General features: G+C 39.7%; 2 protein-coding genes across 2 annotated transcripts in view; one reads left to right on the forward strand and one right to left on the reverse strand.

Annotated features, from left to right (window-relative positions):
• Positions 1-2,378: 2,378 nt before the first annotated feature.
• On the reverse strand, positions 2,379-11,169 carry usp1 (ubiquitin specific peptidase 1). The gene is made up of 9 exons (XM_041040949.1): positions 11,056-11,169; positions 10,324-10,559; positions 9,025-9,169; positions 8,641-8,742; positions 8,251-8,432; positions 7,244-7,980; positions 6,653-6,811; positions 6,088-6,289; positions 2,379-5,634 (listed from the first exon to the last, which is right to left on the reverse strand). The coding sequence occupies exons 2-9, from the start codon at positions 10,491-10,493 to the stop codon at positions 4,839-4,841; spliced, it is 2,493 nt and encodes an 830-aa protein (XP_040896883.1). The 5' UTR covers positions 10,494-10,559; positions 11,056-11,169; the 3' UTR covers positions 2,379-4,838.
• A 3,641-nt stretch (positions 11,170-14,810) lies between these two features.
• kank4 (KN motif and ankyrin repeat domains 4) overlaps positions 14,811-19,005 on the forward strand; it is a 63,450-nt gene continuing 59,255 nt past the window's right edge. The window contains exon 1 of the mRNA XM_041041039.1: positions 14,811-15,056. The gene's annotated coding sequence lies outside the window, so the exon portion shown is untranslated. The remainder of the gene's footprint in view (positions 15,057-19,005) is intronic.

Consider the following 19,005-nt stretch of genomic DNA (forward strand, 5'->3'; position numbering starts at 1 on the left):
CGAAAAAAAACGCCTTACTATACTATGACGTTTTTTATGACATTTTGAGGTCAAAAAAAATCTTGACTTTTTTTGGCCGATTTTGACGCCTTACTATACTATGACGTTTTTTATGACATTTTGAGGTCAAAAAAAATCTTGACTTTTTTTTGCCGATTTTGACGCCTTACTATACTATGACGTTTTTTATGACATTTTGAGGTCAAAAATTTTTTTGACTTTTTTTGGCCGATTTTGACGCCTTACTATACTATGACGTTTTTTATGACATTTTGAGGTCAAAAATTTTTTTGACTTTTTTTGGCCGATTTTGACGCCTTACTATACTATGACGTTTTTTATGACATTTTGAGGTCAAAAAAAAATTTTGACTTTTTTTGGCCGAAAAAAACGCCTTAATTAACTATGACGTTTTTTATGACATTTTGAGGTCAAAAATTTTTTTGACTTTTTTTGGCCGATTTTGACGCCTTACTATACTATGACGTTTTTTATGACATTTTGAGGTCAAAAAAAATTTTGACTTTTTTTGGCGGATTTTGACGCCTTACTATACTATGACGTTTTTTATGACATTTTGAGGTCAAAAATTTTTTTGACTTTTTTTGGCCGATTTTGACGCCTTACTATACTATGACGTTTTTTAGGACATTTTGAGGTCAAAAAAATTTTTGACTTTTTTTGGCCGAAAAAAACGCCTTACTATACTATGACGTTTTTTATGACATTTTGAGGTCAAAAAAAATCTTGACTTTTTTTGGCCGATTTTGACGCCTTACTATACTATGACGTTTTTTATGACATTTTGAGGTCAAAAAAAATTTTGACTTTTTTTGGCCGAAAAAAACGCCTTACTATACTATGACGTTTTTTATGACATTTTGAGGTCAAAAAAAATTTTGACTTTTTTTGGCCGATTTTGATGCCTTAATATACTATGACGTTTTTTATGACATTTTGAGGTCAAAAAAAATTTTGACTTTTTTTGGCCGAAAAAAACTCCTTACTATACTATGACGTTTTTTATGACATTTTGAGGTCAAAAAAAAATTTGACTTTTTTTGGCCGAAAAAAACGCCTTACTATACTATGACGTTTTTTCTGACATTTTGAGGCCTTACTAAAGTATGACTTTTTTTGGCATATTTTGAGCTCATACCATGGTATCACGTTCTTTATGACATTTTGAGGCCTTACCAAAGTATGACTTTTTTTGGCATATTTTGACGTCATGCTGTCCTCACTGAAGGTTGTTGTAGGCAATGTTTCTTACAGTTATACAGCTAGCTTAACAAAATATCTTCAGCACTAACATCCTCCAAGAGCAGGCCGTGTGTTGTATTTGGCAGGAATTTTAATGAAGAAAATATGTAATTTCTCTGTAAAACTACAAATGAGGACACAAAAAATACAAACAGATTAAAAAGTTTGCAAATAAAGAAAATATATCTGACATAAATAAAGCAACCAGCGACTGCAATATATATATATATATATATATATATATATATATATATATATGGGGCGGCCAACAAACCAAAATAATGTACTCAAATTACAGAAATGAACATTGAACTGTGTCAATATAATTGTAATACACATTTAACTCACAGATGAAGCCGCTTCGGTGAACTTTAGTGACTGGATTATGCAGATGACACACACTGAACTGCTTCCTCTCTGAAGACTGAGAAGAAAATACTTCCTGATTGTGTCACTTCCTGTATGTCATTTCCTTCCTGAACTGCATTTCAACAGCCACCACTAGGCGGCACCAAAATACACACAAAAGAACTAAAATCATCAATTCCACTACAGACGGTATGACGTTTCTTATAACATTTTGAGGCCTTACTAAAGTATAACTTTTTTTGGCATATTTTGACCTCATACCATACTATGACGTTTTTTATGACATTTTGAGGTCTTACTAAAAAATCACTTTTTTTGGAATTTTGACGCTTTATGGCTGTATGACATGTTTTGTGACATTTTGAGGTCTTACTAAAAAAATCACTTGTTTGGCATATTTGGCGCCTTAGTATACTATGAAGTGTTTTATGACATTTTGAGGTCTTATTAAAAAAATCACTTTTTTTGGCATATTTTCACATCTAAGTATACTATGACATGTTTTATGACATTTTGAGGTCTTATTGTGCTTCTCTGGGGAGAAGAGCAGGAGAGAGGAGAGGACATAGGAGGACTCTTGTGTGTGGCTGCACTGGCTGCGACTCCCGCAGCTCGCAAGGGATGCGAGGGCCCACCCATTGCTGCTTGCAGCTTTAATTTAGGATTAAAGTTATGTTGGGGACAAATAAAAACAACAGAAAAGTAGGACGTGAATGAGAGAAAGTAATGAAAAGCAATGAAAAGGATCACCAGAAGGTAAAAAACTTTATTGCTCATAATACAGATCTGCCAACATTAATATAATTACAGCTGGAATGAGGAATAGTTTAAAGGACTTAGCAGGGCTGGTTTCATGTCATATTAATCCGAGTCTGTAAGCATTTTTGTTAAATATCAAAACTAGCCTCAAAAACCTTTCCCCAGTGATGTGATTTATAGTGAAATATCTGAATATTGCTCACAATGTATTACTTAAGAACACAGCTAAATTAGAACTAGAGTCAAAATTTAGAGTCAATCCCTGAAACAATGATTGGACTTCTAGACACTTTGCTGAACCTGAGATGAACGATGTCACCTTTACAGAACATTTCAAACGATACAGACATGATACCCTCTGAACTTATTTTTCACACAGAGCAATGGAATATTATTAACAACAAACCATTGATTCAGCACAAAACAGATCCAAGTTGTGATCAACTCTGATGTCATTATTTGAGCCTCCACATAGATTCGTAAGCGCACATCAAATTCTGGATTTTGTGAATTTCATGTTGAAATCTTGCATAATTTTCTCCAGCTTGTTTTCATAGATTTAGTAGATGGTAGATTCAAAGCCCATTTTTGTGGCCATCGTGTCTCAAAAAGACAAAAGGACATTATTTATTTGACTAGCTTGTGATGCTCTCAGCCACAATTAGCACAATTATTACAAACTGCCCACAGCTGCAAGTATGCAGCAGTGAAGACAGAAAGCTACAGAATCTATACCTGTCTTAAAAAGATTGGTTTCACTTGAGATTCTGGATTTAGTTTCTTTCAAACTTGATTTGGATTTATAAATTTGTCCATGTGCAGTTGTTTGAGAACTGCTCAGATGCCTTGTGCTTGTTTGTTTTGTCTGAAGCTTTCTAACAGACATTTCTTGAAAAAAAAAAAAAAGAATCCAAAAAAACATAAAAACAGGAAGTCAGAGTCTTGCTGGGCAGGGGTTTGCTCCGTATGTTTTAAACTAGAGCTGCAACGGTTAGTCCATTTTCTCAGATACTCAGTAATTGGCAGCAATTTGATAATTGATTAGTTGTTTTGAGTCAGATTTAAATGAAAACTATCACTTTCTATGATAATAAGCTGAATATCTTTGGATTTTTTGACTGTTGGTGAAACAAAACAAGCCACCTGAAGATGTCAGCCAGAGCTTTAGGAAATTGCAATGGGACATTTTATAAACCAAATGACTGATTAAGAAAATACTTACTAGTTGCAGCCCTACTTTAAACCCTCCTGTCTCTGACTCTTCTTTCTCCTCAAGACGTAAAACTAAAATACAACTTAAGTAACAGAATAAATTTAAGAAGCTAACCCTTTAAATAACATCCAGATTTCACACCTGATTTGTACGTTAAAATATACAAAATGTTACACACTAAATTAGATAAGAGACAGTCTTTCATAACCTTGTCAAACAAATCTTATAAAAACCTGAAAGCTTTAATTTTATTCACACTGAATTGGCACCTTGAAAAAGCCAAGTGAGAAACTCTGCACCCTGAATAAACTACTTGAATATTAGCAGTATCAATAAAATATGTAAAAGCTTTGTATATATTAGATACTTAACATTTTGGTGTGTTTTATGCAAATATCTCTTAACTGTAGCTCAATAAATCACTTCAACTCTGCAGAATTCATAAGCACAGACAGCACCAAAGTCAGGCTTGAGTTATACAAAAACTTTTATGTGAAAACTTGAGAACAAGGAATTAGTGTAGAGGAAAACTTTCAAAAAGGCTGGTATGAGAAACTTTGCAAGGAAAAATTTCTGCAGCATGTTCTGCTTCAGAACGTGAATGGAAAGGATTTTGTGTTTTATTTGGCTTTCAAAAGTTGTGTGATCGGTTTGAAAACACAGCACTGACATAATCTCCTGTAAATCCAACTGGACAGAACATATAAAAAATCTTTAGCTAGAAAAAAAAATATTTCCCAACATTTTGTATGACTGTGGGATTTTAGTTTAAAAGTGCTTTTCCATTTTGTAAAAAGGAACCACACAAACTCAGTGACTGAGAAAACAAACAAAAAAAAAGGACATGGTATAGACAATGACAATATCAAAGCCAGCGTCAAAGAAATAATAGTACAGACAGTGAAAAGACCCTGTACCAAAAAAAAAAAAAAAAATTATCCCAAAAAAGGCTTTGTCCTCCCTGGCACATAGAAAATAATATCCCCATTAGGTTGTTTCTATGAAACAACTCTGAACCCAAACTGCAGTCTAAGAGAATGTGTAAACAGCCTTGGCCTCAGATGGATTCTAGGCTGAAAAGTAGCTCCAGTTCAGGGTCTAATGTGGAAGCCAGAGTATTTTTGGCACTGTTTGTAGTATTGCAAAATACAACAGTCTTTCTTTCTAAGCGCTCAGCTGCCAAAATGTCCGACTGGCACAGCCCCCTGAGTTAACAGCAGTCCTTGTGTTCGTGTTAGCATCCAGGTTCAGGCATCTTTCTGTAGAACAGCAGGTAAGGTGTCGATGAGGAGCACGTCTCAGGAGAGCAGGCTCGCAGGAAATCCTCCTCCTCAAATAATCGCACCTCAGAGTCATCAAACAGCAGCCATTTGCCTTCATACTCCAGGAGGCTGTTCAAAGCCTGCTGCTCTGTGGTCCCCAACCCGCCACAGGAAGTCCCAGAAGCCTCCTCTCCTGTCTCAGGCTCCTTTTTAAGTCCTGCTTCAGTATTGCGGCCCAGACTGTTGATAGTTTTTCTCCGTTTAGTTCCCTCCCTTGTTCCACTGCTGGCTCCTTTATCTGTGTGTTTGCTGCTGCTGTTCCCAAGGTCATAACTGGACAAACTCCTCTGGCCCCCCAAGAGTCCAACTCCACCCTCAGACAGCTTTTTTCCCCCCGTTTTGCCGTTGGCCAAACTTGCACCTCTCTGTCCCCTTGCATTCAAGCTGAATGACACTTCTCCATCATCATAGTCCAGCACTTCATCTTTCACCTGTGCTCCCTCTTTGCGTTCCTTCTCCTCTTCTTCCTCCTTTTCTGTTTCTTTTCTGTCGTGCAGCCACAGCTTCACATCTTTCAGATCAGACATGCGGATGTAGGCGGTGTAGTGGCCGCTGCTGATCGTGATACCGCTGTGCATGACCACAGCAAACAGCTGATAGTGTTGACCTTTAGTGGACGAGGGACGGGTGCACCACTCCTCCAGAGACAAGGTCAAAGGAGTCTGCAAAGGAGTGTTCACTTTGGAGAGGCCTGCATACGGGTCCAGTCTAGGAGGAGAACAGGGATGAACACCACAAGTCTTTCACTGTCATGAGAAAAACTCAGCAGTATTTGTATATTTATGCAAAAAAAAATAAATCATAAAAAAAAAAGATTAGCCTTCTGAATTCTCCAAAGAAACGAGGAAAGCTAATCAACTACAGAACCCAATTTAACATTCAAATGAACTATGATATATGTTTGTACCCTGTCATCAACAGGAGTTAGCTGATGGACAGAACTGAAGCTGGAGTTTGACCAAAAAAAAAGAAAATCACAAGCTCCTCTTACTGCAAGTATTTTAGATTAATGTTCAGAGAAAAAACATTTAGTGAAACACTTTTTCCCCCAAGGTCAGGAACATTCAACCTCAATAAGTTTGTAGTAACTGTAATTAGATTTGTAAAAATAGACAGAAAGTATGGAAATTTGAACAGTAAAAAGGTGTGTCGGCAACTCACTCTAAACTGTTGGCAGAGAAGCGCTTCAGATGAATGGTGATCACTTCAGGAGTTTTGTCAAACAGCAGACTCCTCTCAGCCTCTGCATAATGACAGCAGGTCTCACAGAAGTATTTGTCCTCGCCAACGATGCGCTCCACTGAAGCAAACTGGGCAATGGCCCATTTCAGAGTCTTCAGCTCTGGTTTTGGGTCTGGAGAGACTGGAATGAGAGAGTAAAACTGTTTTTAAATTTGTTATATTATTATTTTTCATCTGTTCTGTGACCTTAAATAAAGACGAAGGGTGTAGACATTTGTAATATGATATTTCTTTGTCAATTTAAATATGCTCATTTTTATTCTGCAGAGGGTGCCTGTAAATTAAAACTGTGCGCTGGATTCATATGCCTGCATGTCTGGACAGTGCAGGTTTGTTTTTTTTTTGTTTTTTTACTACCTTCATTACCTAAATTCTTTGCCATAACTCGTACTTAAAGCTTTTCAGTGAATCACAGCACAGAGATTTCTTTTTCAGAACAAATACAAAGAGTTGTTGTACATCTGATAGCTGTCAAATTCCTCACCCTCTGAGAGGTTGTCTGGGCTGCTGGGTTGGTCATCGAGCACTGGGACACTGATGTCCTGAAAGTCCTCTCTCCTCTCCGTGAAGCTTTCACACTCCAGACACCGAGTCCTCAGAACCAGTCGGCCCTGGAACAAGCGCTCCATCAGATCCAGGCCCTCTAAATACAACAGAAACACACAAAGACGCGACTGAGTTATCCATTGTATAAGAAGTCTGGAGTCACATGGTGGTGGTGGTGGTGTGTGACTGACCAGGGCAGAGGTTAAATTCAGCAACTTTCCCTCCATTTCAGTGGCTATGAATTTATTTCATCGAAAACTGTGATAACATTCATTCATGGATGAAAATGAAATGGCAAAGCTCTAAAATCACAGCTGTGTACCACATCTTAGTGCCTCATTTTGTTTTAAAAATCACCTATTAGCCTGTCACTTAATGATCCTGTGTTTTATGCTTAACTTATAAAACTGAATTTCCAATGTCCTCCATCTTTAAAAAAATAGACCATTTGTATTCAGTTATATTAAAAGAAGAAATGTCTTTCTCTTCTAAAAGAACTGTCCCTGTAGTAACAGTAATCATCTCATACCTTGATGTTTCACTGCCGTCTTGTCTTCTGCCATGGTTTGTGGTGATCCCTCATCACTGCTCTTCTCATTCTGACTCTGTCCGTCACTCTGTCCGTTCTCCTGCTCTGGCTTGTTCTGGTTCTTCACAGTCGTGGAGCTGATCTTCCCCACACTGCGGAACTTGGAGAAAATACTCGGCTGTTTCCCAGAAGGCCTCAACCAGCCCAGCTTAGCTCTTTTCTTCTTCTTCCCATCTGCCTCTTTAGTTGTCTTTTCACCTTTCCCCTCACCATCGCTCACTACTTCCTCCTCCCCATTTAGCTTCTTCATCCCCTCCTGCTTGGCCTCCTCTTCTCCATCTTTATCTTGGGCACTGTCCATCGTGATGTCACTGGAGGACTTCCTTTTGGAGCGTGTGAGGGGTTTATTTCTGCTAATGCTGTCTTCCTCTGCATCAGCTTTCTTAGACTTGACAGATTTTGGCTTCTTCTTGGCATTTCCCACCTCAGTGTCACTCTTTCTCTTGCCGCTGACTTGGCCGTCCTCGTCTGTGGGAGTTTTGGGTTCTGTTAAAGTGTTGCAGGAACCTAAATGGTCACCATTCTCCATTTTGACTTCTGTCGCATCATCATTCTCCCTCCCCAGCTCTTGCTCCTTCCTGATGGTGTCACAAGCCTCCTGGATATATCCCAGGATGCACTGCAGCACCTCCTGGGCATCATGCTGAAGATAGCCTTCATACATAGGGTTCAGTTGCCTGCAACACACGAGAGATAACACAATTAGTTGATTAGTGGACAGGAAATCTAGTCAGGTAATCAGACATTGATTTTGTTTTTTCACTTCTGGTCAGACAGATTACAGAATGTCCACAATGACATTTTTAAGTTTTTTTTTTTTACGTTTTTTAAGTTGACCGTTTCGATTGTTAAATCACAACTCATCAACTACCTTTCTATTTCAATGCATAATTTTAAGTCTTAGTCTTTTGTGTACAATTCATTATTTAAAGTGATTATAGTGTTACCTGAGTGTGTGTAGTATTTTACGAGGTGGTGTGGCGAGCTCTCCTTCACTGAAGCTGTCGGGGTTGAGCAGGAAGCTGGACTGCAGCTGCTCCACTGATGTTATCAGACTGTTGAAGCTTCCGAGGAGTTCAATATGAGCTGGCACTGACTCAGTTAAACCTTCTGACTGCTGGGAGTGTGGCTGCAGAAATAAAACAATTAGATAAAATAAAAGCTATTTGAACTGTTGCTTTTCATCTGTTGCATCAAATCAGCTTAGAAGGTCTGAACACAGTAACAGCAATACTTTGATTACACTACACTGTACATGTGCAAGGCCATTATTCCTGGAGCCTCTCTTTGCCAATGTAAATTTTGTAAAATAAAAATGTAATTTGTATTGCACTAACCTCTTCACTGTTATCAGTTTCTTCCTTTGGTTCGTCTTTTCTTTTAGACAGGTTATACAGTTTCTTTATGCCTGCTCTGAGTCCTGGACAGTGGTACAAAACCTGTAGGAGCAACAAGATATAAACAAGATCAGTCATCATATTTTCATCTTGACTTCTTTACGAGGAATCCAGTTGTATAGATAACTCAAAAAGGCTTCCTAAATGAAACCTTATGGTCAGGGCATTGCTGCTTATGGTCTCATGGGAGACACAAGACACACATTTTAAACTGGTGCAGGGACAGTCATTAATATTTATATTTTTAAATATTTTTTAAATATTATATTATGGCCAAATAGCTATCAAAGCTATATTTCCAATCTGTCTCCATTAATGACTCACCTGTAAGATACTGTTCAAATAGCAGGTGTTGCCCAGGTTGTTGAGTCCCACAAACGGCACCAGGTTCTCTCTTTTCTCACATGGCAGGAGGAGACCAGGTGAGGCTGGACATGGAGAAGGACCAGGGACCACCTGATCACAGATGCTGAACAGTGGGGAAGAAAATTCAGTTTCAAATTAAACATCATCAGCTACTAATTACTTGTTTGATTCTTGTAGTTTCAGTGGGGCTGGGGAACAGTTACAATCATTATTCACGGTTGTATTTTATACTCTTGACCTGTATAGAGCAAAAGATGACTGACTTTGAAAGCTGTAATTTGTAAAATGAAAATACACAACTTCAGCTGATTAATTATAATACTTAAGTATTGCCCAGCCGAAAGAAACACTATTGTCTGAATTTTCTAAATATGTGTGGAGCAGATCAAGTTCTGTTTCTGATCATAAATATGCAGTATCAGTACTCCCATGAAAGAAAACTTTCTATACCTTACTGACATATGTTTAACATTATGAAAAGTTTTAACTCTTTAATCCTAAAATTATTCAAGTACAATATTTTAGCAGGCTTTGTGGCAAAAAGCAGGGCTGCACGACCTGTAGCAGTGCTTGATGGAGTTTCAAAGCATTCTTTGCATACAAGTATTAGTCTGGGTTTCCCCAACCTTGGATGGCTTATGGCCCCATTTTTAAGTTCTCCTTGCACCAGTGAAAGCTGCCAACTTCATATATCATATAAAGGAAAAAGACATATGTTCACATTTTGTTTTCACGAGCACAGAGACAATGACAATGAATTAAATAAGGGTGAATTATAGGGGTGCGATTGACAGCTGTTTAATCTGCTGATTCTTTTTTTATTAATTCCTTGTTTGGCCTGTAAAGTATCAGAAAATTGTGAAAAATTAACGTAATGATTTCCCAGAGCCCAAGGTGATTTCGTCAAATAAAAATATGGCCAAAAGCCTAAAACCCAAAGGTAATTAATTCATAAAATTGCTGAGGATATTTGTCTTTTGATCAACCAACCATTTCAGCACTAATGCATTTCAAACTAGATATCAAAATGTAAGGTATTTCTGTTTAAATGTTTATCATCATGCCCTCACAAAGGCTGTGAAGTTAGCACAACAATAAGATTGAAACTGTTAGCGAAGGACTAATTATGTTGTCAGCTAATCCGATGCCAAAACATGTCAGCCAGGCACACCAGTTTCCAACGAAGTAAGGCAATAAAGAAGAGTCCTGAACTTTGTATAACACCAAATAAATCACACACTGACAGCACAGACCCACCTTGCCTCAGGCTCCACTGGTTCAGCTGTTTTGGGTTCATCTGCTTGGGGTTCAGAGAAATCGAGAGCCCGTTTAGTTTCCTTCTTCTGGAAGAACTTCAGAGACAGTTTACTCTTCTTGATGGGGCTCCCCAGCGCCGCCACAACATTTTCACCCTGCAGACCCGGCATCTTTATATCCTGGCAGCTTGAGGGTGATTTTTTTTTTCTTCTACAGAGATGCAACAACGCCACTCACTGGCAAGAAAAAGAAAGTTCAATTTTAGAGGGCGCCATCAGAGTTAAAGAAAAACGAAAGTAGCTACGCACTTAAGTCAGTGCTACGGAGCACTGTTACTAGAACCAAACTAGCCAAATTAAATGAATACAAACAGCTCTGATTTATAAAGTCCAACCCAGTTACCAACTGAACTACGCATTACATAACATGTTAGCTGGCTAACGCTAACTTACTGGTGCCGCTCTTGTTTTCACTGTCCCCCTCAACACTTGACAGAGACGTTAACATTAGCAATCCTAATCTTCTTAGCGTTAGGAAGCAGTTACGACTCAGCAAAGAGCGCACAACAAACCGGCGCTGTTGTACACTTTGCAGACAACATAACCACAAAACTGGGTCAAAACGGTGCGGCGACGAGAGAGCAGGCAGCACGCCGTTTCTAACATTTCAGTTCAAGAAAAAAGAAACAGTTACCAAAACCCCTACGGTGTCTGGACCGTTATTAAATATTACCTGAATGAGACATCCCAGATTGAAGTTGAATATATTTCACGGAATATCCAGTTTTAGAGCCATTTACAGAGTATTGACAATTAGGACGGTTCAGCACAAGTTGGCGCTTTTTCCTGTTAGAAGACCCACTGGCTGCTACGCCGCCGGTCATACACCGGCACGACCTCAAAACATCCGGCATAAACCTTCGATAAACGGTCAGCCCTGACCCCAAAGACATTTCGGACGTATGCGTCAAACCTGTAAAATGTACATATACATCCGTAAAATGATATAACCAGAAATACACACATTCTACATCTCAGGCGTAGCGTAAGACAACTATTTAATTTAGGCCCCCCTCTCCACTTTCAGAAGCCATTTTTGTAGTCCAGTGTCAAGTTAGATTAGAAAGATAGATTAGAGTCTTCTTTCAAATTAAGAGTGAAGCTGTAGTTGCACATGAATCCAACACGATATCTAATTAGGCTTAATGACTGATAAAAGAAAACCTTTGTATAGGAATGATTGATTCTACTCCACTACAGTTCAATCCTCTAATCAAAATTCATTTTCTGCTTTTATTTTTCCAAACGGAAGTGTGGTTATATTTCGTCTGACTTGACAATAGTGCTTTTTGCAAAATGCAACCTAAAAATTATAAAATAATAATAATAATAATAAATACATAAAATTGTGGATATTTTAAATTAAAGAAACGCGTGTGGCAACAGTTACCTTTCAATATATTTTAGAAAGACATTTCCAACCCCTAAACAACCGAAAACAAAACAGCTCGTCACTGAAAGCGGCGGTTGTTACGGGCAATGTCCAGCTTCAGCCGGCAGGGGGCGACAATGTCGATGGAAATGGAGGTTGAACTGTCCAGCAGCATCACTCCTTCGTTCACTGGAGCATCTCCTCATCTGACAGTGAGCAGAGGCTATCCCTCCAGGATTTTAACGGTAAGATACTATTTACGATTTCCTTGCTTCCCAATTAAGTAGATAAACCCAAGTCTGCCTGAATGGCTCGCTACGGTAGTAGCCTATTTAATCTGTTTCTCGGCTTATTTGTATCAGTTGCACTGTGTTGGGTTTAATAAGGCTACAGAGTGTTGTTGCTGGCGTGGGTTTTTTTTTCGATATGGGGAGGATTGCTGCACCTGAATGTAGTGCAAAAATAAGAAAAGACAGGAGTGTCGTTTCCTCCTTGCATAGGCTACAGACAGTGAAAGCATTTGTCAATACGATGGTATGTATGCGGGACGATCTGCTGCTGCTGCTGCTGCTGCTGCGGAGTGCCTGCTTGGTCAGCAGCAAAGATGTACTATCGATGGGCATGAGCTACAGTGCTTCAGCTTCCAGAATCCACTCAGGTTTTCTGGCTCGGTGATGAAGTGATGTTTCTGCAAGGATGCTGATACAGTAGTGGATGAGAGTAGTTTTGGACCTGCAGGACGTCTTATACCTCCAAACTGTGGGTGATGCTGGAGCCACTGCATGCTACTGCATGCCACCACCATGACCATCTCCAGTCTAAAGCCTCAGAATGTGTTATCTCTTCAATCTCCAGCTCTGCTGTGGCTTCAGCAGTATATTTATTCACTAAATGAGTGTACCAGAAGACCATAGGCCAACCTCATTTAAATTTATTTAAAACCCCTTGTGCGATGTTTAGTAATTGGTTATTGAAAAAAGATTTCATTACAGATGTTATAACCAGCAGGTGATTCATCCAGATTTAACAAGGGGGTGGCTGGTGGGGAGGTGTAATGCTCTCTCACATCCCATCTAAAATTTAACCAGGAGATGTATTATAAAGGGGGATTACTTCCCTCATTGCCTCCTGATAACATCATTTTCTCAAGGGAAGCCAAGTAATCTGAACAAGGCAGAGCCTGCCTCCCCTGTCTTAGGATATACTACACTACTGAAATCAAAACACTGCTTTGTTTTTGATTGGCTATTACATTACACATTGGATGCAATGGGGCTGTCAGACACCAAACGAGGTCACCGAACAGATGTGAGCACTGAAATGGTTGCGGAAATCTATTCCTATATTTGCAAGGAGACTTTTTTTTTTTTTTCCATTTTTAGAACACATGAAACCACCAATACAAGCAAACGTCAAACATGAGGTAAAACATCCACTTAGTTGAATTTGGACAAACTTCCCCAACTGTGAATACAAACATACAAACTACATGTTAGAGATATTGTCGCCCACTGGCAGATCCAGCAGGAGTTTAACCCCTAACCTGTAGTAGTAATGAGGATCATGCTCCATGCACTGACCAGTAGAATTGGCCTTTTTCAAGACAGGCTTTGTCCCTGGAGGCACGAAGCTCTCACGGCTGGAGCAGTAGAGGTGGGTGGTGTGGCAGCTCAAGGCCCTGGCCCGTGACATGAAACCCCCCCCCTCCCCTCGAGCCCCAACCCACCTTTTCTCCCAGGAGGGGAACACTGGAGGGAAAATGAAGGCATGTTGAGCGACAGACAATGGTGCGCTCCAAGAATGAGAAGCATGTCCTGAAGTCTACTACAGTTTACCTCTTAACAACAAACCCCTCTGTATGCACATGTATGCTCTGTTTTTCCCCCTCTTCTTATGGTCTAATTTTGCAGGAGTGCAAGGTATAACATTATTAACCATCTAATCTCACCTGTCTCTACAGTTCCTGCCTCTAACAAACACACAGTGAGTACGTGCAAACACATTACCAACTTATCAGGCCTACAACTAATGATTATCTTCTTATATCAATTATTTATTTGATTCACAGATTAAAAGAAAAGTTAATTTACTTATTTGCTTTCTTGAGTTTGGGAGTTAGGTGAAAAAATTGATACCACCCTCACGTGTGCACGGTAAAAATAATACTGCTGCCAGCAATAGGGGGAAACCGCTAGGCTGGTTCTGTCCAGAGAAACAAAGTCTCAGATATGAGAATGGTATAGCTGTATTGGTACTGAACTTTTCCTGTTTAGTCTCTCAGAGCTCAAAACTGAAGGTTATTTAACTTACAAGGATATCAAACAGAGAAACGCAGCAAATCCATGCATTTTTGTTGATTAATAAATCATTTTAAATAACGTGGAGTTATTTTCTGTTGATTGCCTAATTTATTAAAATAAAATTCATTTGAAGGATTTCTAGAGGCCTGAAGAGGAACCCCCCCCCCCCCCCCCCCCCCAACCCAGATTTATCTTGGGAAAACTGGATTTATCAACAAACTTTTTCAGCTCTTCAAGTTAATAATAACTTACTGTGAGCACTAAATTCATCTCATTAGAGGCTGTTTTTGCCATGAAAACTGTCGTTGCTTCGCTCCCTCATCAGTTGGTTTATTTATTTTCACTGAAAGCCCTGGCAGACATTTCTCAAAGACATTCTTCAGCTGAGAGTTGTTTTGTGTGAGTGTGTGTGTCAGTAAAAGAGAGTTAATGAGATCCTCTATGAGTGTGTGCATGTGTGCATAACTCTACATGCGTATGTATATGCATCAGATCGGATCAGATCTCAGGCTGCACATCAGATTTCTCTCTCTCTCTCTCTCTCTCTCTCTCTCTCTCTCTCTCCCTCTCTCTCTCCCTCTCTCTCTCTCTGCATACTTTAGAGCATCTGAGCGACTCCCATTTGATGCATACTGAGGAGGTGGGTGTATCCAGCCCAGCCGCTCTGATGTTAGGAAACAGTAACTCTTCCATCCTACTCAGTCTGCTCTCTACTCTCCCTGCTCTCCTGTTTCAGCCAGTCTGTCTGCCCTCTAGCATAGTACTCTCCTTTCACTAACCACTATTCATCACCATCTAGGATACATTTACACAAACCCACGTAGGTAGACAGAGCACCATCCTAGTGGACTGAAGAGTTGGCTTTTGGCTGAAAGATAGAGATATATGTTACATTACCCTGGAAAGACAGAGAAAGTGGGAATCTGTAGCAGTGCAGTTGAACTTGAAGTTTCTTCTCCACTACGTTTTTTGTACCACAGGATACCACACGCAGCTGCAGAGGTAAGGGAAGGGTTGATATATATTCTGCACCCTTTTCTATATCTTTCTCTTTATTTTACTCTTTTGCTCTCATTCTTCCTGTCTCAGCTGTTTATTTAGTTTATATCTTGTGTGCACTTCCTATTCTCTTTTCTTCAGGTATTTTCTGTTAGATTTAACATATCCTTGCTGCTATCTGGTGCCCTCTTTTTAATTTCTGTTCCTCCAGTCTCGGTGCAGTTCTTTTTAATTACATTTTTGGCATTCTCTGGTACTAAATCTACATTTTGAAACCAACACAGAGGAGTTAATAGACATTCCAGCCACACTGTGTAGACTCTAGCTTTTATCATCTTTCTCGCTCTATGTGCTGATGTTTATTTTTTTTCTCTGAGCTTTGGGATCTTCAGCATCTGTGTGTTAATCAGATGCTGAAAGTCAGACATGCATACACATATTTGCACATTAAACTGACATAGAAAATCTCTTTCTTTATCTTTACCCCCCCCCCACCCCCCCTTTCTGTCTCCATCTCTTTTACTTCACTCTATACCAGCTGATCCCTTCTTTAAAGCATTTCATTAGCCGGGCCAGGTTTCAGTAAAATTCCCTGCTGGCCTGACTAATGTTTTTCAGCTGGAGCCTGATGTGCACATATGCATGCGGTTACAATTCACACATACTGTAGAAAGTACGCTAACCAGGCAAATGATGGAGTAGAGAAGAAAAAGCGAGGGATGTTTGTTGTTTTGAGGGATCTTATATGCAACTTTGGCGGGATTGCTTCTCAGCGATCTACACTCTTTCACTGTGCTTTGCTTCTCTACCTCTCTCTCATACAAACTTCTCTGTCTCTCTCTATCTCTGCTCTCTTACGGTCTGCATGTATTCTCAGTTAGTCTTGGTCACCGCTCTGCCTGCCACAGAGCATTGGCCATGGTTGGTTGGCTAACCGCAGAAACACAACATTAAAAAGGCAAAGCGTTCCTGTTACATGGAGCATGTTTACAGGGTGCCACATGGTGTGTGTGTGTGTGTGTGTGTGTGTGTGTATGCATGCCTCATTCACTGACATTAAGAACTCTCTGTCCATGCTCAGGTTAAAGGGCACATTGTTATTTACGCACACACACAGTCCTCTGAGATATGGCGGACCCACATTAGAGTACCGTCCCACACTCTGTGTTTATTTATGTTTGTGTGTATGTGTGTGTCAGTGTGATTTCCTTCGAGGTGCAGAGAGGTGAGTCACACCAGCTCACATGCTAGTGGCTGTTAGAGCCATTCACTGTAATGATGCTATGATGTGTGATTTGTAAATTGACACTGTGATGAAATCATGTATCTGTGAAATGTCAACTTTTCAGGAAATGAAAACAAGCAAAACAGCCTTTTTTTTTTTTTTTTTAGCTTGAAACCCATGAATTTTTAAGGTTATCCAGTCTGATATGAGAAGGTTTTGTAATCCCAGAATTTTCAACACTCAGAGGAGTTTGTAATCTTTTAAATCGAGTTAAAATATTAAAATGTTAATATCAGCAAAAGCTGAGTTACAAGGTTTGCATTGCATTGACAGCATTAAAAAAAAAACAAATTGGCAGCAAAATTGCTTTGAACTGATCTTGTAGTGACTTACAATGAATTCTGTGGAGAAGAGACACAAGTAGCACTAAACACAACAAAACACACAAAAGACAAATGTTTAAGAGGCAATTGTTTTTGGCAACACCAGCACAGTGACTCTATGAATGGCAACATCATTCTGTCATTCGGTCCTGCCCTTTGGTCCAGACTGAACAATCACAGCTACTGGTTTTGAGTGAAATGTCTGCCATCAAATTTTGTATGCACATTCACATCCCCTTCAGGGTGAATTGCTAAAGGCTTCTGTGATCCCTGGACTTTTTATTTAGCATCATTATCAGTTCAAAGTTTTTATTTGTCCAGTTCTATGAATTTCCCTTGGGGATGAATAAAGTATCTATCTATCTATCTTATGGCTTAATACCTGCAAAACTAGTTACGTTCCCATCAGTCTCAGTTGCACCCACTGTGTTTAGTGCTAATGAGCAAATGTCAGCATGTTAACATGCTAAACTAAGCTGGTGAATATGGTAAACATTATACTTTAGATTTAGGTAGGTAGGTTTAAATTATCTACAGGAGGAAAAACAAAAATGAACAAAATTTTCTGGGCTGAATGACATGAACAGTAAATTAGCCCAGTTTGGTCCTGCGGTGGAAACCAGACCATTAGGGAACCACCCTTAGGTAGAACAGTATAGGAAAGGGTTAGCAGCTTAATCTGATGGAAAGTGTATTCGAGCACAGAAACAGACACACACTCACACTCACACGCACAAGGCCCACCCAGAATGTGTAGCCACTCCACTGAGCATATTGGGTTGGCTGCTCCTATACAGAGAAAAGCACAGAACAGTTGCTTCACACTGAACAACTTGACATGGTATGTTTTTCTTCCCTCTTCACCACACACACACAGACAATGAATAAACCAATACTGCTCTGGTTGTGTTTGTATGATGGTTACAATGATAATTATTCAAATTTATTATTCTAAAGATAGCCATCAGCACAAAAACAACGCAGCATATCACATAAACACAGTAGTGACGTGTGCGTGTTTGGCATGCCTAGAGCAGTGTGCTGCAGGTTGTTTTCTCACTGAGTGAGAGCTGAGACGGTAGTAATGTGCATGGTGTGTGTGTGTGTATATGTGGGTGTGAAGTTGACCGGTGCCAGTCGATGCCAGTCTGTGCGCTGTCTCAATTGGCCAAGCGCCCGGTGCTCCCATGTGGTTCATATTCTGTAGACTTTCACATCCACTGAAACCTCCTAAGGCTTCTCTGAACCTGTAAATGCCTTTGTTGGCCCGCACAGCTTGAGTGTGTTTGTGCACTAATGTGTATACTAGGTTGATTGCTTAAAAGGATAAAGGTGTTCAATTTTTTTTTTTTGCTGAACCAAATGATCCACCACAAAGACAAAACAAAGATAGGAAAAGAAACAGTGTAGTGTGTGTATGTGCTTTCAAACACGCTTCCTTACAAGTGTGCTTGAGAATGAGCCAAGCAGGGTGACACTAGGTTGGCTTTTTTAAATTGTTTTATCTCCACAGTATTTCTAGAAAAAAAAGAGACTTTCTTTCATCAAACAAGTGGCAGAGTCTGGGTTAAGAAGCTTTAGGACTTCTTAGTTGTGCTGAGGGAGGGAGAGGGACTCCCTAAACTCTCTGTCTGTGTCAGTCAAAGAAGCCAAAAACCCCTCAGTGAGAACACACGCCAATACATTAAAGCCAGGAATTGACACACACACACACACACACCAGCTGAGCGAACGCCTAGGGATAGCACTACTAATCTCATTCTCTGTTGACACACTATTCCTCAGCTGCGCCATGCTTTCACAGTTCTCTCTCCCACCATGTAGGTATCCTAAAGCTGGAGGTGTATTCCTTCCTATCGGTGTCAGCAGAAGGGTGAGTTCACACGGGGCCAGAGACGTGTGCCTGCAGCACATCTGGTCTGCAAACCACTGCTTCCCACAGACTTAAAAAACAGTGGGACTTTGCAGAAGTTCAGATAAAGTGGCTCTGTGGTCCTCAGATTATCCAACACAAGTTAACACAAGACATACAAGACAAAATTTAGTACAATCCAGGGTAAATTTAATTTTATAAACTATAATATAAAGTATAAAAATAGAGATGTGTGGTTACAGAAAAGATGTTAAAAAATTACTTTTGACAAAATTAGAATTTTGTAAACATCAGCACTCTGGCCCCTGACAGTTCATGAGTTTGTTGTGGCTCAGGTTGATCCAGCCTGTTTTTTTGGACAGTAGCCAGGCAGCATTGAAGTCATTGCCAAGGTAGGCAGATTTCTTTCTTCGCCCTGAAAGCACATTTTGTGTTTAAAGGAATGTCAGCTGGCTTAGATCTGTACGCAGC

The sequence above is a fragment of the Toxotes jaculatrix genome, chromosome 6, assembly GCF_017976425.1.
Source record: "Toxotes jaculatrix isolate fToxJac2 chromosome 6, fToxJac2.pri, whole genome shotgun sequence".
NCBI classification, from domain to species: Eukaryota; Metazoa; Chordata; class Actinopteri; family Toxotidae; genus Toxotes; species Toxotes jaculatrix.

Bases quoted from the DNA above. Each gene is read 5' to 3' on its own strand.
- usp1 (XM_041040949.1), bottom strand. From the start codon at position 10,493: ATGCCGGGTCTGCAGGGTGAAAATGTTGTGGCGGCGCTGGGGAGCCCC. The intron at 7,981-8,250 runs GTAACACTATAA...CGTGTGTTGCAG, and splicing joins AAAATACTACACACACTCAG to GCAACTGAACCCTATGTATG. The intron at 5,635-6,087 runs GTGAGTTGCCGA...TTCTCCTCCTAG, and splicing joins TTCTCTGCCAACAGTTTAGA to ACTGGACCCGTATGCAGGCC.